At 46.5% G+C, this 27,215-nt stretch overlaps 1 protein-coding gene across 2 annotated transcripts in view; it reads right to left on the bottom strand.

The window, feature by feature from the left end:
• Positions 1-577: 577 nt before the first annotated feature.
• LOC135905365 (uncharacterized) overlaps positions 578-27,215 on the bottom strand; it is a 35,771-nt gene continuing 9,133 nt past the window's right edge. For both annotated transcript variants that reach the window (XM_070534746.1, XM_065436390.2), the window contains exons 2-5: positions 14,606-14,760; positions 11,054-11,148; positions 7,240-7,323; positions 578-770 (exon numbers count right to left, since the gene is read on the bottom strand). In XM_070534746.1, the coding sequence (XP_070390847.1) occupies positions 646-770; positions 7,240-7,323; positions 11,054-11,148; positions 14,606-14,661 (360 nt within the window). In that variant the 5' untranslated portion in view covers positions 14,662-14,760 and the 3' untranslated portion in view covers positions 578-645. The remainder of the gene's footprint in view (positions 771-7,239; positions 7,324-11,053; positions 11,149-14,605; positions 14,761-27,215) is intronic.

Here is a 27,215-nt window from a genome sequence, read left to right as displayed (position 1 = left end):
TGCTAATTGGCGTGGAGTTGCGGGTGGGTTGACAGGCGGCGATTGGCAGTGCTACTGCGACGTTATGGCTATCCACTTCGCCGCGCGCATGTCTGTGTGGTGTAACCAGACGTGAGCACCGAACCAGAAACCTGTACGCGCGAAGGAGCGCTCATACAAACTACATGTTGCTATTGCTTATGACGTTTTTGCAGTGCCGAATTATTCATAGGCAAATACGTTACTTCGCGTTTTAGGAAATGAGGCCGGTGACATTGTGAATAGGCTGTGTTCGCATTTACGGGGTCATGTTGAGTAATTTACAGTTAAGCTTGTCTCGTTACACCAACCTGAAGGGATAACATGCAATGATACCGTGACCGACAGCTCAAAGAAGATACGAAAGTGGACAGAAATGATCAAAAGCTAAATAGAACAAAGAAGATTTATCTAAGAACATGACGTACATTGTTGTGTTGGAATGTTCCTAATGTTACATTTCATGCACAGATGTGATTGCGCAAATGTAGTGCAATCAGAACAGAGACCCGAACGCCATCATCATTGCTTTTCTTAATTTGTTTATTGGAGTTGTTGATCACACATGCGCAGCCACGGAAAACGAGCTTTGAATCTTACTGACATTAGGCGAAGAAGTCTGGAACTTCAGGAGCAGTTGTCGGAGATGTGGTACTTTGGTGATGTGCCGCATAGCAGGTGGTAAATAAATTCACAGCAATCGTCTTTCTGGTTTATCTTGCTTTCAGGTTTCCAAAGAGTACAGTCCGCTCCTGCAGAACAATCCAAATAATAATATTATTCATCATCATCATCATCATCATCATCAGCCTGGTTACGCCCACTGCAGGGCAAAGGACTCTCCCATACGTCTCCAACAACCCCGGTCATATACTAATTGTGGCTATGCCGTCCCTGCAAACTTCTTAATCTCATCCGCCCACCTAACTTTTTGTCGCCCCCTGCTACGCTTCCCTTCCCTTGGGATCCAGTCCGTAACCTTTAATGACCATCGGTTGTCCTCCCTCCTCATTACATGTCCTGTCCATGCCCATTTCTTTTTCTTGATTTCAACTGAGATGTCATTACCTCGCGTTTGTTCCCTCACCGAATCTGCTCTTTTCTTATCTCTTAACGTTACACCTATCATTCTTCTTTCCATAGCTCGTTGCGTCGTCCTCAATGTGAGTAGAACCCTTTTCGTAAGCCTCCAGGTTTCTGCCCCGTCTTTATTCGGATTACCATCCAAATTAACTGTTCTCTGTTTTTCTCCTTGAATGTAATTTCATTTGCAGAGAAAATTGATATCCATTTTAATGCAGAACTAGAATAGAACGTAGTAATAAGATCACAGGAACCTAAGCCATGCATGTGAGATTTCATGTAGTCAATATGCCGTCGTCAGTCTCTCAAATAAAGTAACGTGCCTTAGTGTATTTGAGTAGTTCAGCCAGCTAGGAAAGAAATCAAGAATACCGACAGTTAACTTTATCCTAAATTAACGAGAAATACCCCGACATTCGCCTTGCTTTTTTTATTGCAATAAAGGCTTGCCCTTAAGGCATAATTCTTGGAGCATGTATGTGTATTATATGTGTGCTGTGAGGCCTGTGTTGTGTATGAACTGAAGCAGTGTTTTGTGGAATTTGTTGTCATGTATCCAGCGGTCATAGCTGGTTGTCACACTGTAGCGGAGGCCGGCTTGCAGCAGGAGACGCGAGCGTTCCGATTGTAAACCCGTACATGTCGATATTAGGTGGTATGCATCTGATTCCACCACAGGAACGGAGCAGTATGGACACGTAGCACCCAGTGGTAAATGCGACCAGTTCCACCTTGAGACAACAGCCGGTGTATGGGCCACCCCGGCCCGAAGCCTCCTAAGCACAACTTCCTCCGCCCTAGTAAGGTGAAGGGGAAGGGAGCAGACACACGGTGGGATAAAAGCGCGTGTGCCCTGCCGGAGAACATTTTTACGGGCTCGCAGCAAGTTACGGGGTTGGGGTGGGCGGGGAATAGGTGGAGGATCAGGATTAGGAGTGCAGTGTGCCTGCTGGTCAGCAGCAATGTTGTGAGGGTTCGCTGAATGGCCTTGAATCCAGTGTACCTTGATGCAAGTAGCTGTCTTACTATTCATAGGGTGTATTCTCTCGCAGATTTCCATCGCCTTATCAACCATCTTGAGTTCCTGAATAGCCGCTAAAGAATCAGTGAAGATATCTAGTTGCTTGATGGTAGGCAGCTTAGATGTCGCATCTTGCACAGCGTCGTGGATGGCTTGAAGTTCCATTACTAGAGCGCTGGCTTCCGTAGATAAATATCGCTGGTGGCCGCTGATGAAATTATGCGTAGTACTCAGGAATGATGTCCTTCCGTCGTCTGGGAGAATGGCAGCATCCGTATAGACTTTGCAGGTGTTAACGCATGATGCATCGACGATGTTGTGTTCGTCAATAATACCTGTTGTATCGCTGCGTCGTAGCTTGGTTGGCTTATTAGTTGTGATGCTGGTGAAATAACAGGGAGGCATTTAATAGGGCTGATTGTAAATCCGAGAGCCGCGGTGAAAATGAGCATGCAACGCAGCGACAGCCGGAATAAGTTGCTTTTTATTTCACGTGCTTTTTCACGTTGCAAAATTAACTCTGCAATTGTGTTGAGCTGGGCATGTTCCTGTAAGGTTGGTAACGGAGTGATGCGGGCCAGTGCTGTGATTAATCGCGATTAATCGTCTCCAACTGTGCCAGCTGTGCCAGTCAGCCGTTGAAATTGTGCTTGATATAAAATTCGTGGCTGCAGGACTGCACGCACCAACCGTCGAGCTAAGTCAGTACGAGCTGCAGCTGCTTTTGCTTCAATGCGACGAATAAGGTGAAGTGTTTGTAGACGACTCCACCATACAACATACAACAGCAACAAGTGGTTAAAGCCCGACGCTTCAAGATGACTCAGAAAACTTCTTCAACTTCTCCGCATTAAAAGTTTATCATTAAAGAGCGATTGCGGCGATTTGCTGGCGATGAATTACTTAGGTTCCTGAGACGCCCCTATCAGGCGTCTGAAGGTGAAATTGTTACGTAAATTTGAAAATAATCTTAAATAAGCAAAGAAAAGTGCAAGAACGATACCGAAACCTGGCGGTCTCGCCCTTGGGCTGAAGGAAAGCGACGAAGAGCACACCCTCGGATGATTTGTTACCGCATCACACTTTCTTGTGACAATGTCAGCTGCAACAGGGTTTCGGATTTGTCAAAAAGTGCGAGCTACGATTACGACGAATTGAAAAGCCACGAATCACCGTTCGAATTCAACCCGCCATCACGACAGCCAGCACCCCTGCGCGACACATTGCGTCGCAACATGAAGGCATGGAGACTTTCCACAACATGAAGTCTTTCCGCAGTTTCATTCCGCAAGAGCGCCACTGACTGTCCAAAGCCGCAACCGGTGCATTTGTGTACATCGGCAGGTACAGTGAGCGCTCGTAGTTAACTTGAGATACAATGCTAGCCACTCATAAGTGACACTAATTGATGTCAAAAAATAGCATAGCATGCAGATTTTGTCCATATAAGCACCATTGCATCAATCTGAGTCGAGCTGATATGAGCGACCACATACCTTCGAAAACAGCGAGCTCGAGAGTGTAGTACGGCAGCGTTGATGCACATAATGCCCATAATTATACTGTTCCGTAAAGTAGACATAGATAAGGACATTGCGCGAACGATGGTTCATTTAGAGAACACGAAGTTTTTCCCGCGGTAACGTCTGTGCCAGTATTAGCACCGTTGTCAGCTGAACGAGGTGGTTGGTTACGCAGCTGTATCGAAGGGGCCTCCGCTTGCTGTCCCTTTGGGATACGAGGCAAACAGTGCTCATCGCAAACTAAATAATGAGTCAGCATAACAATACATAACAATAAACCGATGTACGTAGTCACATTTAATTTGGGGAAGTGCCGGCGAGCACAAGTGGCAGCCTTCGAGAACAGCAAAGTAACGATGTTGACAGCACGTCGTGTCGTCGTTTCTAGCTTTCTTGTGTGTGCACTGTACTAAATGAAGAATGGTCTATTTAGGATCTTTGTGCGAAAAACTGAACTACAGAAGCAGTTTTCTTCATCCTAATGGCTTAATTGGCCACAGGTAAGTGGCTCACGTCCTCTAGCAGTAGACGCAAGAAGTTACTGAATGTGATAGGCTTAACCTTGATCGACCTCGGCTGAAACTTTGTGTGCGCATGACGAGGGCTGAAGTCCGTGCAGGCAACAAAACAGGACCACTTGCCATCCTTGTCTGTTCAAATAAAATGCAGCTTTTCACCACAGCAACTTCTCACGCCAAACACTAGCTCACTATTATCCCTCCCTGACGTCTGCCATTCATTCCGAGCATGCTCTGCGTATACCACCTTTTACGTCATTGCACAATGTGGCCAGTAGCTGAGGAAAAGGCAGGACAGGTGGTATGGGGGAATGAACGAAATTCATTTGTGAAAATCTGGTCAACTTTCAAGCATGATGTTTTCAAGAAATGAGGGAAGCGTATACAAGAACACACTAAGCAAAGTTAATTCAGAGCCACTGACGGAGAAAGATTGGTGCAATTGCGTTATAAGGTACTAAGACTAATCTGTTTTGAGAAAATGCGTAGGTGGAGAGTATTCTCAGGTTCTATGTCAGCTCTGCGAGGAGTCGAGTATTCATTGCAGAGAGGACGGAAAGAGCGACTGATAATAGACATAGCTTTGCTGTATCAGGAAGCACATGAGAAGGGACACGTTATAGTGCTCATGTAGATACCCAGCCATTGCAGAATCACAGGCAGTGAGCCAGCAGATACGGAAGCAAGGCTTGCACATACTGACAGCTACTGAGCTGCCATCGCCTTCTCTAGACAACGCTATGGTTCTGCTTTCTTGTGCATTATGCGCCTACAGTTTGCGCTGCAGCACTGGGCTCAGCCGCAATCGCCCTTTTTACTATACCTAGACTAACTACACATAGTTTAACAAAAGCAAAGAGAAGCCATGAAACTTGAATACACAGACAGACTCGGGGTGGAGTTACCCGTCATTATTTTCGTAGGCTCCAGGCTCTAAAAGTGCGTGACAGGCACCTGCGCATTGTCCTGTGGGAGACGTGTCTTCGCACAACGTGTAAGCATATCGCATTTGTGCAAAGTTCAATGTGCACATCATGGTCATCCGTACACTGTATCATTTTCCTTCTGCTTCCCCCTTTCTCTTACGTGGAGTAGCAGGTGAGAGACAATAGCTCACCAGACCGACCTCTCTACTCTTCTTTACATTGAAACGTTCTCTCTCTTGCTTCAACCACGTGTATGGCTACGGAAAAGCATAAACGTAAATGCGCGCGTTTGAATTTGAAGTAAATTTACATAATACCAAGTGAGGTTGCCATTTTACAGGTTCACGACTAATGGAGCTGCGGTAGCATGATATTTAAAACGTAAGAAAACTCCATGTTCATGCGTACCACCATTGGCAATTAATTATTTGCTAGCAGATTGTAGTGCACGTTAAAGGTCATTCCGCGCTCGTGGACAAATAAACAAAAATTTCTTTGTATATTCGGTATCTCTGGATGGGCTTTTACGTGAAAGCTGAAGCAGAGCTAGTTACTTGCGACGCGCTCAGGTTGGGCATCTTGCCTTCAATCCTATATTGTTCGAAAATGCGTGGACTGTTTATTTTTGTTCTCATTCTTTTTCAGGATGAAAGATTGATATTTTTCTACGCTTGATAATAGAATTAAGGTCAGAGAGCGCTACCCACCTTGTATCTTCTCAGGACTTGCCATGTCATATGTACTGCTGAGCAACATTGCTGCTTCCTTTCGTCTATTTCACTCCAAATTTACGAGTGAAGACTTAGGTGGTGTAACCCGCAAAAATCTGTACAAAGGCATTGTTGACATGTTTCTCCCAGTATCAGAGTAATACCACTAAAGGGCCAGGACGGTATGTTTTGAAAAGCGTAAAACGATGCAATGCATGATGAGGAGCTATGTCGTTTTTCTTTACGTTCCATATTGGCACATTAAACCCTAGAAGGATGCGGGTGAATCATCTGTTTGTTCCTTGTAGAAGCCTGTTTCAGATAGCTTCTACACTTGAAACAAAAAGCACATCTTTCTATGTGTTCTGTTGAGAAGAAGTTCAACCTCCAGTAGGTACTTATCGGATCAGAGTTTTAGCAGTGCAGAATGCTGCTGATGAAGACGATGTACGCTTCGACGCAGTTATGTTGCTGGGGCTATAAATCACATCGCCTGTACGCCTGGGGTTTGCATGCTGACGTCAATATTTTCCGTTATAAAGAAGAAGAAATGTCCCACCTGAAAGTCTCGACGACATCGCGTGTCTCGGAACCAAAAGATCTGCCCGCTTGGAATCACTGTCGCCATCGTGTGTCGCGCGGCTGGTTCGCTCGTTCAACTGAGCTCAAGATAACGTATGGCATCTCGACAAAACAACTGCTCACCATTGTGACGACAACGCAGACAACCTAAATAATGTTTCGCTTTGTAACACTGTATACATGAGCTGCCTTTTGATTTAATGATCAATCACGTTTCTACGTTACATTCCTGAACTGGCACTTCCAACCGAGGCCGACTGTCCAACTTGCTTAGCTCACCTGCGAGTGAGAACGTCTGCACGGTACGGACGCAAAATATGCTGAATCATTTTATCGATGAAGTTGTCAGAGGATGCAGTGTCGGCGAGCCCCATATGGAAAGCTTATGAATGAGGTATTGCGCCCGACATGTGGATAGGCTACATGAAAGGGTTGCGTTTCTTCGGGGCAGTGTTGATGACAACCAAATACTTAAAAAGGAGTTCGGGGAATCAGGCTGGGGATATGTCAATTGCTATCAGTAAAAGTGAGATAATGGGAGCAATGGAGCGCAAATATGCAGTTTTCTGGCGGCGTCTATTCTTGAAACTTGGACAGAGAAATACTGGTCTCCGTCATAGGCTAACACAACTGCTTAATTTTTATGTTCTTTGCCGATAATGGGGCTAAGAAGAAACTGTCCGCATAATTAGGGTAGGTATCAACTCTAGAGCTACTGCCACTTCAGTGAAAGCCTTTCATCTTTTAGGCGAATATGTAAACTTGAAGAAAACGATAAGAAAGTTCATCAAGAGACAATGCTTGTCTTTAGTAGCATCAGCTATCTTGAAGAAGCGCTCTGTTGTAACATTGTAGTACCTTCATCAATATAGAGGTGACGAAAGACCTTGCAACTATTGCAGTTGATGAAAACAGAAATCATATAAACGTCGATTTCGGGATCTGGAAAAAAAGGAAACAGGAATAAAATTTAGAGTGTAATGGCAATGTTATGGAAACACTCTTTTTGCTTCTTCGCGTATTGTCACTATTTAGCGTCAGACAATGACAGTACAATGCGTGAAGTGGTGATAAGAAAATTGCGGACCGAATGCAAGTGGCCATTGCACTGCCATGGATGCACAACTTGCAAATCTACTATAATGTCTACTAGCTTTCCCTCCGAGAAGACGACAAAAGTAAACTCTATTGTGACGACCCTACATGCTGTTAAAAAAGCATTATCTCTTGGTATCTGGACAACAGAAAAATCATGCGGATCCGACGCACTGTGGGAATCGATGTAAGCGAAGCTTTGTAGGCTGTTTGTTTTGATTGAGGATATTTAGCGATGATTTGGCGGCGAATAGGTAATTTCTTCAGCATTTAGTCTAATATGAGAGTGCTGAGATGATATTAAACGTTGCGTTGTGTGCGCCACTGCTGTTTGTGTGCGCAGTCTGCAAAACACAGGGAGACGTGTTTGCATGAGGCGTTGCTGTGTGTCATTGTTCATAATACCTCAGAGGGTTGAGCACTGTCATTATCTCACGTGGCACATCGCATAGCGGCAGAAGTGTTAAACTGAAATTGAATTACGGGGCTGTGCGTAATTAAAATAACTGTAATAATTGTTTGTATACATTGTAGGCATACATTGGCAATATGCACCACGTTTCGCTGCGTAGCGAAGACGCTCTGTTCCGTGCAACGCTTCTTTCGGGCCTGGGTGTCCTCGACGCTGAGCGCACGCTTTGGGGCCATTTTGCTGGCGCGTGTTTACATGCTCCTCCTGCATACGTGGCCAGCACGCTGTTCAGACGCCAGCTCCAAGCGCTATTTTTAAGTTATGGATGATTGTAGTGTTTGCACCATGTCAGCGCAGCACGTGACCTCCACAGCCCAGCATCTGCATTTTTAGCGCATAGGAAGGCAAGCACAGCCCGTGCTATACGCACAAACTGTGAAATTCTGCCACGGCGGCGCCAGACTGGATGCACGGAGGTGAGCGCCATCTGGTAGTGTTGCAAGAAATTCACCGGCACGCATGGCAAGACTATCACAGCAGCAGCAGCGCCCGGAAAGCCGGGTGTAGAGGCGACGAAAGCTTCGCTTTTAAAGAAATTGGCTCATCTCTTTCAATTTAATTGTCCATAATACGAATGTGATATGTATTTTTTAAGGGAACGTGGCCTCGTCATTGTACATTGATAAATACAAGCCCATAAATGTGCAGTGATTTATTAATTACAGTCTCGCTTGAAGGGCGAAGCAATGAAAGCAGCAGTATACACGCAAGGCCTGTGGTGCTGCTTAGCGTAAACATCACCCCGAACGCTACCCGGCGTCATAGGTATATGCGACGCGACTGTCATACCATGTGTCATGATAGTGCGTCGTTGGAGTAAGCCTAATTCCTGCCCGTTACGTATTCTATAAGCAGCAAAACGTTATAGCAAATACACCTTTAAGCACTACCATTACTACTGCCTTTCTAGGTGTACAGGCTGCCGTGCATGTTGTCTACAAAATTACTCTGATAATATAAATGATAGCGAAATGTTCTCATTCTGTCGAATACACTTGTTAAAGAGCAGAACTAAGCTAATAAACCAAACTTTCCTAACGGGACCCCGAAACGATTTTGACGATTTTGTACAAACGTACTGAGTCGTTAGGGTCGTTGACGCATCTAAGGGCTCTGCGTAAATTCTGTATTTTATTATAAGGTTTCAAAAGTGTACTTCGATACCGATCGCAGCGCACCACTCGACTGCATTTTCAGTCGCCGCTGACCATTTGACGCAAAGTGCCCTAATGATGCTTGTAGGGCGAGCTAGCCGACTGGCTGCGCAGGGCGCCTCGTTGATAATTTGTCCAAATTTATGGTCAACAAATGTTCGTAGAAGTTGGAATGTTAGCTAATCTGTTTCTATAAAGATAATTAATAGAAAGCCGAGCGTAAACAAGCTCGACCCCACTTCGCAATGCCGGCACGCCTAGGAACAAACGCATACAATACGCGCTAATTTAGAAACCTCCTCCGTAGTGCCTAGGCAGAGTCATATATTCAAGGAGCAAAAGCCCCCAGATTTTCTCGGTCGCGCCCGCCCTTACTCGCACCTGCACAAAAACGTCGGGCGATCCCTCAAATGAAGGTCTTGTGCATCGCGTCCCTCTGCATGGCTGCAGATGAGCGGAGAGGCTGCAGAGCACCGGACCGTCACAATAAAGTTTATTCTTATCCTATCCTAGTTGTTGCCTATTCAATTTAATGGGCCAAATTCGGTAACGCGCTTAATAAGCATAAACGAAAGTGGTCCTTCAAGCACGTAGATTATAAACCACCACAAATTTGTCACGGACAAGAAAGACAAATATTTGGGCTTATCGATAACTCCTTGTTTGAGATGAAATTTGCTTCTACGTCGAGCTTGCTCGAAGGCAAATAATGAGTTTTGGATCTTTCCTTTGCTCGAACTTGGGCAAGGTGAGCGATTATATACTTAGATTACAAGATAACAATACCCCCAATAATTGAGTACGAGAAGGTGGTTATGGACACCTATACATAAAGCAATTGCTATAGAGTTTATATAATAAAACGGCTCGGTTCTAGATTCCTATGCCCTCAATATCAGACTTTTTATTCTCCAAATGAAGTCTTAGATCCTGTGAACTTTCCGCGCTGGAAAAAAAAAGGTACGATTATGAGAGAAAGATTGTTTTTCCTGTACTGTATTTTAAAGCAAAATGTAGCAAGTAAATGTACAATAAGATAAAATCCGTAGAAACATACAGACACTGATATCTTATGCATAATCCTTCTCCGAGAGCCCCTAATAATTTTTCTAGACATTTTTTATGCGAAGCATATTACGAGGGCTCAACCCAGCTCCTCAGGCGCGGCGGTGACCATGAAATCACGTGACACCGTGACGTCACGACAGAGGAGAAGTGGCTTTGGCTCAACTCTTGCAAGACGGGCTGGGTGGGAATCGAACCAGGGTCTCCGGAGTGTGGGACGGAGACGCTACCACTGAGCCACGAGTACAACGCTTCAAAGCGGTACAAAAGCGCCTCTAGTGAATGCGGTGTTGCCTTAGAAACGCGCTGTTTCTAAGGCGTGCGTCTCTTGCTCAGGCGCACATTTCGTTGCCGCGCCGAACGCTGCTTTGCTCGACGCTCACCGCGTCCAATGCGGGGCGCGTAGTCGCTGCCCTGTAGCCCATTGTCTTACACCCCTTGGCGGGTCGACGGGAACGCTGTCGCGTTCCACTCTTGAAGGCGAAGAAGTAATGCATGAGTTGTTTCTTCGTCTAGCCGAACCAAATATAGCCAAGCAACAGCAGTTCACCAGGCTAAACAGTGGTTCAACAACTAAAATAAAGGCTAGTATGCTTCGCATCCTGGGCTTAACCTTACCTAAGCCACAGCCATTTTTTTTATCTAGCCTACGAGACAATAAAATTTGCTCTTGAACTATGTTGTAACGTCTGTATGTTAAATGTGTGAAACAAATTTTAACCGCATCAGTGGTGCGGCGTTCCCGGTCACTGTATAATGTCGCAGTAACCGCAATTTTTTATCAATGTGTTACTCACGTTCTTGTCACGTAATAATGTTTTTTTGAACACTGAGCCTCATCATGCACTGTAGATGCATTTGTTTTTGCGTACGTCATCAAATTTACCTTCACTGGGTTCCTTTCCGGGCTCTGCACTCTGGACGTGAACCAAGTTTTTCGACGTGTACCCAGGTGACGACAGAAGGGTGTTTTTGAAAAACCTAAAGCGATAATAACAATTTCAACATTTTTTTAAAGCATGAAAAACATGAAATGCGCAAAAAAATCAGTGAATCTGAAAAAAATCAATAAATGCATTACACGCCAATCACTATCCACTTGCTTGTTGTATTTAAAACACTAAGGTTTGTCACGAAAACATCGAGAATAAGCATGCGCAGCTTTACATGAAAAAAAACTTCCTTAGCTTCGCATGGTCACATTGGCCGCCCTAACTGAAAGTATTTCTCTTGTATGTATGATAACTACTATGCCGTCAAGTTATCATGCACGGAAGGGGTGCACCTAAAAGGTAACAATATCTTACCCAGAAACGTTCATACCCGCCGTGGTTGCTCCGTAGCAATGGTGTTGGGTTGATACGCACGAGGGCGCGAGATCGAATCACGGCCGCGGTGGCCGCATTCCGATGGGAGCGAAATGCGAAAACACCTGTGTACTTAGATTCAGGCTCACGTTAGAGAACCCCAGCTGGTTCAAGATTTTGGAGTCCCCCAAATACGATGTGCCTCGTAATCAGATCGTGGTTTCGGCACGTAACCCCCCCCCCCCCCCCCTAATTTTCAAGCAACGTTCATGTGTGTATAAACATGTCGACGGGAGCAAAAAACAAAAAAAAGAGAGAACAAGAACATGGCACAATCCATCTCACGATGAGTGTCGACGTTACTGCGATTAGCATGAAAGCTTTGTCATACTGCAACCGCCGAAACGCACCAGGTATCAGTCATATCTGCAGTCTGGACGCTCTCTCGCGCTTGCCTCAGAATACGCTTCGCTATGTATCGCCGCTGGAGCGAAGTCCCACGTAGTGCGCGTGTGAGGGCAAATTCAGACAAAGTTGTCTGGATACTTATAGCGCGGATTTCACTCTGACCACCACCAGAGGTAATTAAACAATTTCTTGTCGCTGAAGGGCGGCACATACCTAGTGTAGCATTCGTAATGACCCAATCTGCCGTCAAAGAGGTACACCGAAAAGCGGGACATACGCAGTACTGCACACGTAGTAACCCAGGTTGCACCAATGGTGCCCTATTTACCTCAACACAGCAGCCTAATGCTTTACCCATTAGGCAATCGTATACGCAGCGACCCAAATTGGAGAGCATAAGGTTACAGACATCGATAGATAGCTGTGGGAAAATTGTGTGAAGTATTATAATAATGCCAACTGCATTAAAGTTGACTGCAACCGAAGCTGGAACATTGAGTTTGCTGTGTCCGTGCTGTCAATTGCGCCAACATCATCAAGTCGTGAGGCTATCTTGTCGTCTAAGCTTCACCGTCGCCGCAAGTTTGAGAAAAAAAAGGCGGCAGATTCACAACCAAATTTTCAGCGAAACTGTTCCTATTGACCGGTTGCAGTAAGAAATTCAGTTGAGCTAATTAAATCACATAGTTCAAGATGCTTCTCGCGTATGGCTGGTACGTATGAAACCTTGCCGGCACATATTTTTCTCAAGCACTTGCTAAGGAACTTTTGCAAAACAGTAGTTGTTCATGCACATTTTACTTCGCTGCAACACTGCCCCTTCCCCCAACTTTTTTTTTGTCCGATAGATCAATTAGCTTCACAGTTCTCTGAGGGCAGCGGGATAAATTCTGCATTTTTCGTATAAGACACTTATAACACTTGGGATCACTTGCAGACAATAGCTACGGAGAATGCCGCAATCAGACCCATCACTTTAAGCTTCGCCTACATTTCACCCATCACGTGCCCCTAATTTTAGCATATACAGTAAAAGCTCGTTAATTCGAACCGCAAGGGGAAGCCGCTTCAGTTCGAATTAACGAAAGTTCGAACTAACGAAAGTGAAGGAGAGCAACAGTACACTGCGATTTGGAAGTAGTAGGGCATGTCAGAAATTTGGCGTGTGAGAAAGTGATGGCGTGTGCCGCGGGCACACGCCATCTTCAAGTCGAAGCTCTGGGTCCGACTGTGCCACACCACCGATGTCCACCGAAACGAACGTTAGCCGAGGCTTAACACCATCACAATGAATCGCGACGGCCGATAACTAAGCTGAAAACAGAGGTGCACAACCGATGAAGACTGCCGAGACAAAGACGCTGAACATGTGAAGGTGGCGAAGGTCCTGATTCGTTGGTTCTTGATTGCAAGCGCAGCCGCGACGTACTTGATTCGCTGTGTTTTGGCGCTTGCCGTGCCATGTCCGCACAACATTAGCAGCTGCACAAGATTTGCAAAGCCTCCGAGATTCGCAACGGACAAGAAGTCTCGGAGGTTACGTAGAACGGAGAGGCGGCAGCCGCCGTTGCTTTTTGGCTGACCCCGCGTCGGTTAGATTTTTTTCCGATTTTGCCTTCTGTTGCCGTTCTCTCCGTTTCGGAGGCAATACAGCCTTGTGTGTAGGCAGTAGGCGCGTTTCTCTGGCCGTGTGCCAGGCGAGCGTAGTTCGAATTATCCGTGAGGGAACCTTCTCGCGTTCGAATTAACGGACTTTTTTATACATAGATGTCTGTGGAGCTTGGCCGGACCAAATCGTACAGTTCGAATTATCCATAAGTTCGAGTTATTGAAGTTCGAATTAACGAGCTTTCACTGTATAAACAACGCACCTTGTTTACTTCACCAAGGACGCCAAAGAAATCTACTACGAACTCCGAATAAGGAGTACTAAAACAGCAAGAATGGGCTTGCGGTAATTATTTCAAACGCTTGTAATTAGACCGAGAACCCTAAAGTTTCGCTACACAATGCTTTCTATACGAGCCTCAATTCTATGAAATATAAACTTCGTATCCCGTATAGTCATTTGCTGACATTGGCAATCATAGGGGATAACGGCTGCATTAGTTTCGCACATTTGATTTGGAAATGTTTTTTAAAGGTTGCATCTAATACACACGCATTTAATTTCGCATAACGATTTTCAATAGTTCATGATTTTGCTCAACTTGCCCAGTTTTGTGTTGCTCCATAGACGCTCATAACGGTCCGGAGCACTTGTAAACGTAATTTATTGAAAAGCCAGTAATACTGTACTTGATCCACACTTATTCAGGTTCGTACACATATTTATCATAGTGTTCTGCCCATATTTTCCTTAGGTCGATTGCAGTGGCCTTTGTAGTAATGTCTGTGTTGCGTGCTAAATTATGTGCAACTCGTAAAACAGATAACATTCATGGACACTTGCACTCGTAACCTATTGCAAATATCGCAAATAACCAACACACTTTGAACTTTGCCTGCACAAGACCCATAACGAGCCCTCGGCTTTCGCAAACAGCAAAATAACCAGAAGGAATAATGTGCATCGTGTTTGGGAGGAAAGTGCTCTTTTTTCAGTTTACTTTACTTTGCAATGGTCTAATTTAACAGAGAAAGAAACAACACCGTGCCAAATATTGGCTGCCAGACAGTGCAGAGTTATTCCATTACTGCCAGGAAGTTTCACCATCACTCACCGCGTAGTTTCCCCGTGTTCCTCTGTCCATATGACTGAGCTGTCCGGGTCACTCATTACTGCAGTTGCATAGGAGCAGTAATTACTGCCACCGAGCAACGGGTCTTGTTCGTAGTTTCTGTATACTATATACCAGGGTTCGCTCCAGTTCGTGCACTGGAAGGAGACAATAGAAAATGCTTAGAAATATAGAGGTCCGTTTTCACTGGGACAACGATATCATCTTTGTGCATTACATACCACTAAGAAATCATCAACACTGACAATGTACCATACAGTTCCTTGGTTAGAAGAATAATTTTTGCCGTTATGAATGTGTCAAATACGTTGACTGAGAACAGGAGTCATATACATACGCCCTGAGCAGTTATTCCGTGCCGAAGGAAATAAATGAAGTTTGTTTGTTTGCTTCAGTTTACACGACGTCGACGAGCAATATATTCACGGTGACGTCATTTGCACTGCCCAAACAAAATTTTTTAGGAAGATGCGCGTAAAGGGGCCCTGAATGACGCCGCAGTCTTTGTGAAAAGACATAATCCACGGATAGCATACGCTGCTGCGAACTTCTCAGCAAGGTTTTGCAGCCATGCACCGCGCGTGGACTCGCAAGCGGAGCGCGAAGTCGTCTTTCTCTCAAACGCTGTCTTTACAACAGAACCCTGCTTCAAACTTTTTCCTGGACGCTTGATTTCGTAATGTAGTGGATTCCTATACGCGGCTGCTATCGGTCAATAGCAGACGTCGATCAAGAAGGGTGTCTGTATGAGTGCGCTTCTTTCTAGTGTTACCTTGTATGTTTATTGACGCAGTTAAGTAAACAATATAAAGTAGAAGAACATGTGCTTTTTAATTTCGATGACAATAGCTTCATAACAATACTTCATTAAAACTTCTTTCTGGGTGAGTTGGTGCATACTTGACATAAAAATTGTAACAGCGTAAGCACATGCAACCACAAAGTACGAAGGTCGAGACACAAGCGCTGTAAATATGTCAATAACGTACTAACGGAAAAAAGCCGGCTATCGTCTGCTCACGCTTGACCACAGCCACCCGCGTATAATTAAACATCAACCTCCCTGCTTATTGGAGTCGTTGCTGTCGAGTCTCGCTAATTTCGACTAGTTTGAACGCTCAACTCGCCTCGAACCATGCCAAATTTAAGGTCAGGCAACACTTACGCTCGGCAGCACGCGCCGACACGTGGCCACTCCTGTTTAAACGCCTTGGCAGACTTAGTGATAGCACTCCAAAATGTGCAAGGTGGATGTGGCTACTATCCGTCTGTCAAGCTGCTGCTGCACAAAGCCGGTCCGTAGCATGGCCAGACTAAAGAATATGAGAGCGAGCACTCAATCCCTGTCGTACACAAAGCAAACACTGCGCATACGTCTTACAGTTGCGTCTATCTGCGGTCTCCTACGCAGTGTAGATACCGCGGCCGCCGCGAGGTACCACGACGAGCCCGCTGGATGAGTGCACTGTGATTCGCCGAGGACAACCGCATTTGGTGCGTCGCGGGCACCAAAATCGGAAGTAGTGGAGCCTACGTCGACGTCGAAAATCAAATTTGAACGGCGCGCCTTAGTGACTTTCGCGAGGTGGATCGCTGTGGGCACTCCCCGTTCCGCCGTAGTCTTCGCAGTGCAAGGCATTGACGAAGGAGCGGAAGCAGCGCGAAGGACGTGTTTCGTTGCCAATAATTGCGCTTCTGCTGAACGCGCTGAAGTATATTCTGCGGCAAGTATTTCTGAAATATGCGATTTTTCCATCACATGCATTTGTCTACTTCGATCAAAAGTGGTTCAGATCCCCTTTAATGTGAGCTGCATCTGAGAAAACGTTAGTCAGAACTGCTGGTGTTACCACCGAAATACGTCAGACGTAAGAAGAGCGAAGCGAGGGATTACGAGGCCATCAAGATCGTGACGAGGAATGGCCACGTGATCCCGGAGGTCGACAAAATCCGGGTGCTCGGCATGATCATAGACAAGCGATGGGGCAATGGCGAGACTATTTCCCGCCTTACAGCCAAGATTACCAACGCAATACGTCTCATCAGACGGGTTGCCAACCGCAAGGCCGGGATGAAAGAGGAAAGCTTGATTCGGCTTGTGCACTCCTTCGTAATCAGCCACGTCACCTACGTTGCAGCCTTCCACAACTGGACGCAATGTGAAAGGAATAAAATCGACACCCTGATACGCCGAGCTTACAAGGCGGCGCTCGGACTATTCGAGTGTACGAGCACCAACAAGCTCCTGAGCCTGGGGGTACACAATACCCTCGATGAAATTGCGGAAGCGCAACGGACCGCCCAGCTGGAGCGGCTCTCTATGACCGAAGCCGGCAGGCGCATACTTCAATACTTGGGCTTCACGCCCGGAGCGAAAGCGGCGAGTAGCGACGTTTCCATCCCGGAGGGAACGTGGCGCCAGATTCGGGTGGACCTCATCCCGAGAAACATGAACCCGGAGTATAACAAAGAGAGAAGAGCGGCGAGGGCCAAGGCCCTCATCGACTTTCACGCCAAGGACGAGCACGCAAGGTTCGTGGATGCGGCAGATACCAGGGAGACTGCGCGGCGTTCGTAGCTACCGTCATCGAGGCGTCGTCCGGCGCGACGAGGGCAGCGGCGAGCTTACGGGTCCGCGAGGTGTGTCAGGCGGAGGAGGTGGCCATTGCCCTGGCCATTGCCGACCCTTGGTGCCAGACGGTGTTGTGCAATTCCCGAAGTGCAGTGCGGAATTATGCAAAGGGCAAAGTGTGTGGTGAGGCTGTGCGCGTTCTGTGCTCGGCTGACCTGCAACGACAGAATCGGTGTGTTAGAATCAAGTGGTTCCCGGCGCACGCGGGCAACGATGCGTCCGAGAAGCACGATAACCACAACGAGACGGCACACGCAGTGGCGCGAGCGCTAACCAACCGCGCCGCTGCAACCGACCGTCCAACGTGGTGTAGTGCCAAGGACTGCATGACGACGTTCAACGAACTTACCCAGTTCCACCGCCTGGCTGGAAGGACTTTCCCACCCCCGCACCCGGGGCTGAGCCGAGCGGAGGCGGTGCTGCTCAGACAATTGCAAACTGGTTCTTTACCCACCCCAGTATCAATGACTCATCTATACCCTAACTTATATGTGAGTGATGTGTGCCGCGTGTGCCAGCGGGAGAGGGCCACCCTGACGCACATCCTATGGGATTGCACCAAGTTCCCCAATGAGGCTTCGACAAGTACAACGATTCCTCCGCGACTCGCGGCTGCGGCGGAATGCTACGACTACGAAAGCCAAACCTGGGCCGTCCAGCAGGTCTCGGCGGCTCTTGAAAGACAAAGGCCGAGTGAAACCGACGGAACGTTGCCCCACAGGGCGACCCACCGCGGGAGTAACATGCGCTGGAGTTGAGTAGAGACCACCCGCTGAGAAGACGTCAGGGCCCGCGTCACGGCGCCATTTAGTCATGGTGTCGTTCTGCAGGCGACTACATGAAGTTGTCTCTCTCTCTCAGCCAAGCTGTTATTCTCTAGTTGGTGGGGATTCTTCGTGTTCGTCAGAAAAAAAAGGAAAAAAAAAGAACCGAGAGAAATACATATCTCCTTTGGATGAGGCATACTACACACAGCTGAGTGCTCATTTCAATAAAGGAAATCACAAAACAAGTGTCACAACCACATGATCGATGATAAGGCACCTGTGAACGATGTGAGGCACGTTCCTTCTCACCGCGTGTGTTTCCCGTCAAAGATTACGCTAACATGAGCTACTCCGGTGGGAAGGGGCAACAACAGCATTCGAATCAGTGAGTGACGTCACAAACTTCATATACAAAAAAAGAGACCTGCCTAGCAACTCATTCATTTCATCGCAAGACCGCTATGGGTAAACCACGGAAAGTTAAGACTCCCGAGGTGCAGCGTGAGTACGATGAGCTTCGAAGAGTGCAAAATCGTAATGCTAAACAACGGTGTCGTGCTACGACTATAGGCAGAACAATAAAACATTTCATATTCCCATCGACGACATTTGAGTGGTTTTCTAACTACTTCGCTGGCCACCCACTCTCGCAGGGTCCGTATGGTGAGCCAATTTTTTTCTTAATAAAGCTATTATTATAAATGCTTTTTTTTCCTGCGTCGGCCACCGCCGTGCATTGATATGCAACGTTCGCATTTCTTATAAACGTTCGAGAGCAACATACGTTTTGTCCGTAATATCAGTGATGGTGATGGTGCCGAATAATTTTCGCCTTTGTTCCTGATTTTTATAGGGTGAGGATAAGAACTAATAACTTGCCAGTAACATTCGCGCTTCACGAAAATGATTGTAATTTTTAGCATTTGATTTCTACACATGAGTTAGTCAAAATATTTTTCATAATTATATTGCAGGTGTACTGTAAGCCCATATCGTGCAATCAATGTACTTTGAGCAATGCTACTTTCAGTCCCAGTACCTCAAATGCAAGTATGCTACACGATACTTAATAAGAAAGCCAACACAAAACTCAGTGCCCTTCCACACTGTGAAGAGGAATGACCAGCGGAGCTGTGTATGTGGGCCCCTTAATGGCGAACTGCAGAACCGCCGCGGGTCGTCCCGGCATCGCACTATCTTCGGTATCGGGCCACGTATGGAGCGTGCCTAACACCTGCTTCACCTCCGCTGTGGGCTGCCCCGGCATTGCACTATCCTTGGGATGGACTCACGTAGCGCCTTCTTCCCTTCCACCGGAAGTCGGCCCGGTATTGTACTACCTTCGCGATCGGCCCATGTATGGAGAGTGCTTAACGACTGCGTGACCTCCGGCGCCGGTAAGCGCGGCAATGTATTCAGGATTTCTTTTTCTGTACGCGGACACTGTAGTGGGGAAAGTAGCCCTTAACAGCTTCGTTGTAATAATTCTGCCGAATTTTGGGCCGCGATGTTAAGAAGACAGAATGCATATCTGCACTTTGATGGAGTTACAGTGGCGGCTCCCATTCGCACAAATTCACATGCAGGAAGAAATTGTGGTTTCGCTTGACGAGCAATTGCATTAAATCTTTGACAAATAATTGTAAAGGCCGCGAATAATATTAAAAAAATAGGCGTAGTGAGACTTTTTAAATATCGATATATCTTGCAAAACCCCTTCTTTACGAAATCCATCGTCGCGTCATCCAACAGCATCCTAAATCAGCGCCATAAGTTTTCTACCCAAATTACCGCAACCCTCTCTTGCCCACAGGCGTCATACCGAAATAGCAAAAATTTATTGTACCTTTATTGACAGTTCCAATACTTATTAGAATACGCAAGAGCTGTGCCCTATCTACTTGCTTTGGGATATGTTAGGAACCATAGCTGCATTAGTTAGGAATTATTGAAAATGCAAAAAACAATAATTCCGTGGTATATTGCGGTCCCCTGGCAACAGTCAGTACTAAGTGATATTGAGAGCGCGTGGGCTCCCGCCTGCCCAGAGTGGTTGAAATAAAGATGAATCACTGCAGGATATCAGGTAACAATGTCGATGCCTAAGAGGACGTCAGTACAAAGTTGTTGCAGTGTTGCGAACGCCTCGAAGTATATGAACTGGTGAAACCGTCCCCTACGCGCTTATAATCTTGTTGGCGTAGGAGTGGCCCGCTGAATATCCGGTTTTTTAGGACCATTCATTCGGTGCTACAAAGTTGGTGACGACCACACTAGGGGTGCAAGCAGTCTCCCAGCCACTCTTGTGCGGACACACAAACAAGACACTCCAGGGGCACGGCAGTTTCAAAATAATTTCAATACACGTTTCAAAAATAGGTGGCTGATTACCTCTCATATATGAGGCACAGAGGGAATTACTTACGACTGTCGCAATTTTCCCCATATTGTCGGTGGTATCCTGGTGACCGCAGTAACGTTCCACGCTACGGAAGATACCAGCGTGTAGCCAGTCTTGGGAAAGCCTATCGTACCGCCTACATGCTCCAAAGCACCTGACACTGCCTTCCAAGCCTGCCCTATCGCTGGCCATAACAGCTTCCACATTCTTTTGAGCTCTCTTGAGTTGTACACAAAGCTACACATAAATTGGGAGATAAGATTAGAAGTAGAACTCAGTTCCATTGCTTATTTCTAAAATTTGCAGATTTAGGATATGGAAAGCTTACCGTATATTCAGTGTTCGGGCCGCTTATACGAAACGATGACAAGGGTTTATAGAGTTGCGCCATCAAACTCGCCGTATAAAAATGCACTCTTCTTACATTTGATGTTTTTACAAAATGGTATTTTAACACTGAAGCACAAAAGAAACTGGAACGTCCATACATTTCGTCCCACTCTTTGGGAAAAACGTCTCGAAACTTGTGATAAACAGAAATTCATTTCAAGTGGATACGTCTTGCAACTTCAGAGGCTACAATTCGTAAATTGCACAATGTGCCTTAATTTAAGAAGGCAATTAGTGGATTTTGGTTAAATAATTGAATATGCATTTCGATTTAATTTTCGTACTAGAATACATGCTATCTGCCGGAGGGTCTTTTTAAAAATTCAATAAAACTTCAATATGACCACCCCGTATATACAGGGCAAATGAAGAGATGCGTCTGCCCACAGAAACCAAATCCTCACAGGTTCCACAAGTGCCATAGGCTGAGCAACAGCAGCTCGGTGACCGGTGGCCTGCTCAAAGTGTAGTGGGCATAAGTACGGAGCTGACATTAGCACCTCGAATCCACATTGTCAGAAATGTGGTAGCACCCAGCTTACAGGCACTCTGGCCTTGCTTGGAAGAGAGACAACAGATAAAGGCCTTGGAAGTCAAGCAGGACGTCTTGGCCAATAAAACGAGAACGCTTCTTTTCATTTTGGTGAAGCACTGCTTTTACGCTGATGTGGCTCACCGAGGTGTAGTGTGGGTAGGTAGCGTCAAACGGCTCGTAGTAGCTGTGCGAGTGGCGTACTGTCAGCTGACAGCGGCTTCATAGGCGCCCAAGCCGTGGAAGCGAGCCCTGTTCCGTCTTTGCACATGAAAGTCATAGGCCTGCGCTGCCCCCACAGCACAGTCTCAGCGTAAGCGGGAGGAGTGACTCCATAGGTGCTCAATTTTCGGCAGCGCGCACTAGATGGTTTGGTGACCGAAGCGTGTTTGCGTCGCTTTCACGAGAACGATCTTAACTGTCCGCCCGGCGTCGACGGCGAGCTACGACTTGGGCGGCTCCCTGCACATCGGTCTGCTGAGCCCCACGTTGCCTGGTCGTAGCCGCACAACTATAGCTATAAGATATTCTCCTATTGAGAAGTGGTTCGCACCTTACGAGGAGGCACCATGAAGTGTACCAAAGAGCAAACACAAGTATTCGAGGCTACGCTGCACACATGCCACATTCCTTGATGCTGTTGATGAAGATCATTTATTGGCTGTGTCCTTGATAAGAAGCGGTGACAAATAGTCACCTAGCCTGCTTGAGCAAGCAGGCTAGGTGACTATTTTTTACTAGTTAACTAGGTCCAGCTACATGCAACACGCAACTGCTGCGTTTCGAGGCACTACGTGGAATACAACGTAACTGCAATCGACGCTACGCGGCTCGCATGTCACATGAGGTCACACACAAGTGGCGTCTTTCGATGCGGATAATGCAGATGACGATGATGGTAATTTGCTTATATACTTCTCCTTAACCTCCTTTTTCTTCCTGAAGACCGCCCAACCATGTCTTGGCAAATACCCCATAGTGGGTAGGAGCCTGGCAGCAGCTGTGGCAGACACCGGCGAACCGGTGGTGTCCTACCCAAACGGCTATTGGAATGAGCCCATAACAGCTTACGCTGAAATAAGAAGCACCGGAGTCTCGTAACCTACGGCCTTGCAATTTGTGAAACTGTGAAAAGTGCTCTGGCAAGGGTATCCAACGACTCGAAAGAGGTGATGAATAGATCTGGAAGTCCCTCGATGTCAATGCCGCAGAAGAAGAACAGCTTAATAAATATCACGAAGAAAAGATAAATGACAAATGAGATGCATAGGAAAAAACTCAGTTGCATGAGCTGTACCAGGTGCTCCATTTTAGCGGTAACAATTTAAAGAAATGAGATTTGATTAATTCGAGAATTATTTGTTCGTGGTCCCTCACTAAAAATGCAGCGCACACCATATGGTCAAGTTGCCATCGCAGTCACTTCGCTAATTATCAGGAATTGATAAACTTACATTTTAATTACTGGCTTTAACACCTATGCTACAATGACAGTATTGCAGGAGGGCCTCGCGGGACCCAAGAACAATTTGAGCAGTTTAAACACGCTATCATTTGGTAAAATTTTCTGCAAGGAAAGGTCACTATTCCACGCGATAGCGTTAGGGGCATCGTGTCGCCGAAAATCCGGTATCCGCGCCGGCGGAGGCGTCTCCGGACGAGACACTCGAACCATGCATCCTGATCCACGCAGGCCCTTCGCGTGGCGCAGATGCGTTACTGAACTAACCGAACTTTTCAAAGTAAAGTATGTCAGAAAATTGGTAAAGTACTTCTTGCACACAACCTGCAGACATGATAGCGTCGGACTCTAATTTGAATATAAGAGAAAACATAATTCTATTACACGGAAACTCAAACACAAACCCCTTTTAATGTGATAGTGTATTCCAGCTGCCGTTTGAGGTCCGTCTTAGTAGGAGCGGCGCAGCCCGCTGGGTTCCTTGCAATACCATCGAAAAAAGAACCACAAAGCTCGCCTTCGTGCATAAAGTTCACCACGAGCGTTTCGGCAGCGTTTCGCCGCCAAAGTTCGAAAACATTACGGTTTCATAAGCTGCAGTTGCCGGGAAGCGTGAGAAGCAGTCAGGTTATCTTTGAATGCTATCACGTCCCGGTCTTAAAGGAGAAGCTTGGGCCTAAACGCAAAACTATTGTACTCAGTTTTTTATTCGAATTTTATTACGCCAGAGCTGCGTAACTGCTGATGCAAGTATCTGGCAGTGACCCGCAGCGTTGTGTGAACAATGCAATCAAACGCTCTTTCATAAGAAATAACATTGCCAACATTTAGCGGCATTCTTTTATTTACTTGGCTCACAGGAGGCGACAAGCATGGTGAAGTGGAGAGGGTTTCCATTGGGCCGAGCCAGCGCAGTGAAAATAGATAATTTGATCAGGAGGGTGGTGCCAGCGTCTTCGATTGGCCCGTTTCCCCTTACTTAGCTTGCGGCGGCAAGTCGAAAATCGCGGCGGCGTTTAACGAAAGGCTAAGGATGCCGCCAAGACGGATCCTCAGGAAAGAAACATTAGCACAGCGATGTCACACACGTGCCGAAAGGGCTCGATAACGTTATACTGCCACGCAAAAAGTTTTATTATACGAAAATAAATCTGTGCTCTCCGGCAGGTGCGAGTAGCCAGTGCTTGAGCGATCTGCGGTCCACCACCTTCTATTCCTGTCGAAACGGGGCAGTTTCTGACTGTTAAAAAAAAAAGGCAGTTTTGTTCGGCATATTTTTACATCTTTAACGCGTATAGGTCACATTGACGCGGTAAGTTTGCGCGGTACTGCGACGTCGCGTTACAGACATGTGAATGGGACGCAGCCCGAGAACCTTTGACCTATACCAGAGGACTAATGGAAAAAAGGCTTCGAATCAGAAATAAGTATTTCCTTTCGCTCAGTTTATTCATGCATAATCAGTGCGTCCACGTCATATCAGATGTGGAGCTATCGCGGCTTTCGTGGCAACGCGTGGCAGACAGACGATGTGTGGGTAGGCAGGAGGGCAATGAACTTTATTTAGGTCATGAAGAGCGACTCGCAAACCCCCTTATGAGGGAGGAACCGCTGCGGGCCGCTCACACGGCGGGATGGGCAGGCCGTGCCTGACCGCCGTGGGCGGAAAATGTTCTGACCAATCGTGGACGGCTGATTGCAGAAATGGAACAGAAAAGTTTGGAATGGTTTTTCGTTATATCACCCCTTAAGCGTCATCCAAGATTTCATGCGAAGCATATTAACGTAGGTTTCGGGCCTTCGCGTGATGCCCGGCGGTGGCCACCACTGACCCTAAAGTGGGGTCACGTGACATGACGTCACGTGATGACGTCACACAGGCTGCAGATGGGGCCTCATATTGCGCCGTCGGTCGCCTCCCGGCGGTGGCCACCATTGACCTTCAAGTGACCTTCAAGTAGGTCACGTGACATGACGTTACGTGATGACGTCACACCGGCTGCAGATGGGGCCTCATATCGCGCCGTCGGTCGCCTCCCGGCGGTGGCCACCATTGACCCTGGCGTGACGTCACATATCACGTGATGCAGCGATGGTGGCGCCGCCGCCGCGTCGCGCGCGACGGCGTGAACCGAAGCGGGGAGGCCTCCGCCGGGTGACGTCCGACGGCGCGATATGAGGCCCCATCTGCAGCCGTTGTGACGTCATTACGTGACGTCACATCATGTGATCTGTGCCCGCAACCGCGCCAGCGTCTTTGCGCCGGGCGTGTATGCGGTCAAGATGCCTCCAAACGCTAAGGATACGCTAAGGTTAAGCCCAGTGGATGCTTCGCATCCACTGGGCTTAACCTTGATAAGTTTCCAATTTTTTAACTTCGCTTCGAAAGTAGGAACACAAGAAGGCCGGAAACAACATCACGCGACGCTTCCTGCAGTCACATTTTTTTTATGTTAACGAGTTCTTAGCCTGCGAGCACCTTTTTTCGTTATATCTCGCCAAGATTGTCTGTCGGCGACGGACCGTCGTTTGCGGTATTCGCGTATGACGGAGGATTGAATGAATCCGCAGGTCATTGTCGCGAGCTGTTGTACGTCACAACAGCGTTGAGAATAACGTGGGCTGAGCTTCCGGCGCTGCTGTGCACGTGGTGTCAGAAGTGAAGCGAAACAGGAAACTGTTTCTCGATGAATATCGAAATAACGGATTGCTTTCGAAAATCCGTGGTACTTACTCTAGAATCCTACAACGCACAGCTGGAATACTGTCATTGCAACGCGGACCTTTGAACCCGTAATACAACATTCGTTTGGGAATTTTCGCTGATTAGCGAGTAAATTGCGACTGTTTATTGTCCACCTCGTGTCGGCCGTACTGAAGTAACCATTACAAAAGTCATCCTTATCGCATCTTATTTATGAAAAGAAGTATTTTTTTTTAAATGACTGAAGCTCCTTGGTAAAGAGAGCATTCTTCATTCCAGTTTGCAGTGCGCAAAGTTTGAAGTGTGCAGGGAAATTAGAGACTTTGCAGCAAATTATTTTTAAGAGCGTTCCAGAGGTTGCCTAGTCTATTTTATGAACACGCAGGAAGTTTGCCCATTGACGTGAAAGAATGCCACGTGAAACAAAGTGGCAATTTGAAGGGAATGAAGCTTATCTGATGAGTGGCGTGTGAATGAATATTCGAGCGCGTCTTCTAAATACGGGCTTTGTAAAAAAAAAAAAAATCTTACCTCGACTGACAAGTCACTGATTCAAATAAAGGTTTCGTTCTCTCTCTTAAGCAAGTGCTCAGGAAAGCTGTACGGCCGTTAGCCTCAATGTTTCCCAGTGTCCCGAGGGAACTGTATGTGACAGGAAATTCACATTCAGTGGAAAGATTAGCCGTGTTAGGGGTGATAGGTGATATGTTGGGAACGTTGAATGTTTGGGGGCTTGTTTATCAGAATTGTAAATAATTACTGAACCCTCGTTTACTCCCAATCTTGACGCGTCATACGAGATACGTAGTAGACTTCCCCAGTGACCACTGTCAACAAAACAGGGCACGCTGCTGATATTTGGTTAAAATATCAAGCAAGCTTTAAAAATATTAGACGCTTATGCGAAGGCGTTGGTGCTGTGCCCGGAATGTTCGAAGCGTGTAAGGTATATATATATATATATATATATATATATATATATATATATATATATATATATATATATACTTTAAAATATTTATTGAATGCTGATTTTCTCCCCATTTTTATGCATTATGCGAGACATTATACGATGCTCTCACTCAACTGAAGTTGTATTTTTGTATTTAGCATAAGGGGCAGGCTGCCGATGGAGGTTGCAATATACGGTTCTCTTTGATCCTGGGGGAATCAGAGTGACTCAACGTACGTGGCCATAATTCATGTTCAATATGCATGTGAGTCTCTGTCAGAGTGAAGCCCAGTGAAGTGGAGCTTGTGTGACGGTGAGTGCAAGCGAGAATCGCATGGGGCATAAATGTGTTGAATGTGATAGTAGTTATACAGACACTCCAGCTGTGATCGCAGCATTGGCGTCATGTCCTGGAGATAAATCACATCCGTGACAAAGACATTTATAGCTATATACCGTATTTATCCGAATCTTGGCCGATAGTTTTCTTTTTAAATAATCATATACTAAACTTTTGGGTCGGCTTAGATTTGAGGATTGAAACAAACGCACCAGTTTTTAATTGAAATTGATAAATACCGTGCATAGCTAGCGCCATATAGAAAAGGCAGTATCGCAGCCCCTGGAAGCCGCGGATGTAACCAACTGAACTGCACGAGTGACGTCGCCACTTTGACCTGTGTCACCTGTGTCGTACTGGCGTGTTGCGTGGCGTCATCTTTATGGCACTAAACAGGCGACGCCACAATAGT

The sequence above is a fragment of the Dermacentor albipictus genome, chromosome 3, assembly GCF_038994185.2.
Source record: "Dermacentor albipictus isolate Rhodes 1998 colony chromosome 3, USDA_Dalb.pri_finalv2, whole genome shotgun sequence".
NCBI lineage: Eukaryota > Metazoa > Arthropoda > Arachnida > Ixodida > Ixodidae > Dermacentor > Dermacentor albipictus.
This window is presented reverse-complemented; position numbering and strand designations above follow the sequence as displayed.